The following is a 4,118-nucleotide window of genomic DNA, read 5'->3' as shown; positions in this document are numbered from 1 at the left end:
ATATATATACATATATATATAATATATATAATATATATACATATATATATAATATATATATACATATATATATAATATATATAATATATATACATATATATATAATATATATACATATATATATAAAATATATACATATATATACATATATATATACATATATATATAATATATATACATATATATATAATATATATATAACATATATATATAATATATATATAACATATAATATATATATAATATATATATAATATATATATAATATATATATCATATTATATAATATATATATAATATTATATAATATATATATAATATATATATAATATTATATAATATATATATAATATATATAATATTATATAATATATATATGATATATATAATATATATAATATATATAATATATATATATATAATATATATATATAATATATATAATATATATATATATATATCAAGCAACATTTCAGTAAATCGCGATATATCCAGACAGTTAGGCGAGATGGGTCAGAGGTAAGGAGCTTAGGCTCATTTCTGTGGGGTCCCGATTTCGAATCTCGCTATATTCAACCACTCTGATGAGTCTTAGACGACGAAACACGTGTAAGTGGATAATTACATTTTAAAAATAATATATATACCGCTCCGTATGTGGAGGTACCAAATTGGTTAAAGGGAAAATTATTCCCAGCTCGCATTTCGGTAAAAATGCGCTTTCGTAAATAATTGAATTAATTCAAAACATATCGCTAAAACCAAAACAAACAACATTTAAGTAAATCGCGATATACTCAGACAGTTGGCGAGATGGGTCAGAGGTAAGGGGCTCATTACCTGTGGGTCCCGATTTCGAATCTCGCTATATTCAGCCACTCTGATGAGTCGTAGATTACGAAACACATGTCAGTGGATAATTACATCCTAAAAATAATGCATATATATATATATATATATATATATATATATATATATATATATCGGGCAGTCCGTCGTCGATGACGGGGAGGTCGGTTAGTGTCCGTGTCGAAGATGAGGTGTGAGTCCGATCGGAGTTCTTAAACCCAGGCCGCAGATGTGACACCTTATGGTGGGGGAAATCCGGATAGTGGCGCCCGTAGTCGCTCTCTTTTTGTTCCCAAGCAGCAATGCTTTGATCTCTAATGGCATCGGCTGCGCCTGATACCACACTTTCCAATTTGCTCTTCAGCTATTCTTCTCCAGTCGTTGAGTTTGATTGTGTTTTTCAAATGTCTCTTGAACACGTCTTTATTGCGCAGTTTCGATACGCCTAGTGGTCGTGTACCTTCTTTGAGCTCACCAAAGAAAACTGCTTTTGGAAGTCTGTTGTCTGACATGCGTGTGACATGTCCTGTCCATCTCAGTTGGTTTGTTACGATTATTTCTTCAGCACTGGGCATTTTAGCCTTTTCTAGTACTTCAAAATTCGGTACATGGTCTTTCCAAGAGATATCCATTAGAAAAGGAAGGTGCCTTTGTTGTATCAGGTTTAATCTCTTGAAGTGGCGTCTGTAGAGAGTCTAGGTTTCTGAGCTGTACAAGAGTGATGGTAGGACAATAGTTCTGTACACTCTCATCTTGGTCTTTAATCTGATTGCTCTCTGATTCCACAGACGGTCTCTCAATTTTCCGAAGGCTGATGCAGACGTTTACATCCGTTTTGACAGTTCTTCATCGATTTTTCCAGTGTTCGTAATGGTATTGCCCAGGTAGGTGAACTATTCAACTTCTGCCAATGGAGTGTTATTCAGGAGTATTTCTCTGGGGTTAATCTTTGTGTCACGGGTGTCTTGAATCAAAACTTCAGTATTCTTGATGTTGATTGTCAGTCCAAATTTCTTGCATGGCGCGGCAAATGCTATCACTAAGTATTGCATTGCTTGGGGGATGTGGTTTACAAGTGCTGAATCATCAGCAAAACATAGTTCCTTGACCACTAACTCATGTGTCCTGGTTTTTGCTCTCAAGCGTCTGAGGTTGAAAAGGTCACCATCACTTCTGGTTCAGACGTACAGATCACCGAGTTCTTCAGGCATGCTTTTCAGGACAGCAGCAAGGAAGATGGTAAACAGAGTTAGCGCGAGGACACAGCCTTGCTTGACGCCGTGTCCAACGCTAAAGGAGTCTGGGCATCCGTCGCCCCTGCAAACGCGAGCAGTCATGCCATCATGGAAACTGCGCAGTACTTTCGTGAAGGCCTTTGGGTAACAATAACGTCTCAGTACCTTCCAAAGCATGTCTCTATCAACTGCGTCAAAGGCCTTGCTAAAATCTACAAAAGTGACAATGAGAGGTTGACGTTGACGTTGTTCAATAGACTTTTCCTGTAATTGTCGGATGGCAAAGGTCATATCCTGTGTGGATCTGTTGACTTTGAATCCACATTGGCTCTCCGGTAGAATATCTTCAGCCAAGGCCTGTAGTCGATACTGTAAGATTTTGGTCATAATCTTCCCAGCAACAGACAGAAGGGGGATTTCTCTGTGGCTCCCTCATTCCACCTTATTCTTTTTTCTCATACACAGTCACAATGTTGGCATCTTGGAAATCCTGGGGAACTTCTGCTGTTGGTGTCCAAATGTGGAAAAGTTGTAGTAATTGACTTCTCAGGGCTGCTCCTTCAGGTTTCAAAACTTCTGGTGGTATGTTGTCTGGTCCTGCAGCCTCTCCGGTCTTTGTCCTCTTTATGGCCATGTCAGGTTCCTCTGCTGTTGGTAAATCATCCATTTCGTGTCGAATAGGCAGTTGAGGTGTTATCAGCTACATCTTCAGCACATGTCTCTGGTTTCAACAGAAGTTCGAAGTGTTCGTTCCATCTCCCATTATCGTGTGTTTTCCGTATGGAGCTAACTGCTATCAATGCTCTTCACAGAGTCCAAGCAGGCACTCTGTGGTCCGTACATTATATATATTATATATATAATATATATTATATATATTATATATATATATTACATATATTATATATATACATTATATATATATTATACATAATATGTATTTATATATTATATTATATATATTAGATATCATATATTTCATATATATATATATACATATATTATATATATTATATATATTATACATATACGTATTAATTAAATTATATATTATGTATATATTATATATATTATACATATACGTATTATATAATTATATATTATGTATATATTATATATATTATACATATATATTATATATATATTATATATATATTAATATACTTTATATATATTAAATATATATAATATATATCATATATATATATATATATATTAATATACTTTATATATATTAAATATATATAATATATATCATATATATATATATATATATATTAATATACTTTATATATATTAAATATATATAATATATATCATATATATATATATATATTAATATACTTTATATATATTAAATATATATAATATATATCATATATATATATATATTAATATACTTTATATATATTAAATATATATAATATATATCATATATATATATATATATATATATATATATATATTATACATATTTATTAAGTATAATGTTATAATTAAAAAGAGATATATAAAAATATGCATGGAGGCAGTGAAAATATTATACCTGACTAGACTCTTAATAACTAATGAACCAAGAATTACATTTATATATATATATATATATATATATATATATATATATATATATATATATATTATATATATATATATATTATTACATATATATATTTATCTTCTCTATATGAATAAAATGAACTCATTTTTCCCTTCGGATTTTGACCTTAATAGGATTAAAAATCAAGATATTTCATGCAAATATAATATGCACAAACGGCAGAACAATATCTGAGGTGTGTTATAGGCTTATTATTTCTCAAATTCCTCGATAATCTTAGATTTCTATACTTTTTCTGCTGAGAATCACGGCCAAAATCGGTTAAGATCAATGGAAGTGATAAAATATTTTCTCTCTAATAAATTCCTCCTCCCCTGCCACCACTTAACACCGCTTGTGGATCGTTCACAAGGAACAGTTGAGAGGAGAACACCGGTTTGGCTTCGTAGTTTTTTTATGTGAAGTTATTTAAAATC

At 30.8% G+C, this 4,118-nt stretch overlaps 1 protein-coding gene across 1 annotated transcript; it reads right to left on the bottom strand.

Moving 5' to 3' along the window:
- Positions 1-2,027: 2,027 nt before the first annotated feature.
- Positions 2,028-2,471, bottom strand: LOC145240193 (uncharacterized). The gene has a single exon (XM_080103778.1). It carries the CDS (start codon positions 2,469-2,471, stop codon positions 2,028-2,030), a length of 444 nt encoding a protein of 147 aa, XP_079959904.1.
- Positions 2,472-4,118: the final 1,647 nt, after the last annotated feature.

This window comes from Euprymna scolopes, chromosome 19 (assembly GCF_053919585.1).
Source record: "Euprymna scolopes isolate OS-2025 chromosome 19, ASM5391958v1, whole genome shotgun sequence".
Lineage (NCBI taxonomy): Eukaryota > Metazoa > Mollusca > Cephalopoda > Sepiida > Sepiolidae > Euprymna > Euprymna scolopes.
This window is presented reverse-complemented; position numbering and strand designations above follow the sequence as displayed.

What these genes read in the sequence shown, in the direction of transcription:
- LOC145240193 (XM_080103778.1), bottom strand. Translation starts at nt 2,471, where the DNA reads ATGACCAAAATCTTACAGTATCGACTACAGGCCTTGGCTGAAGATATT.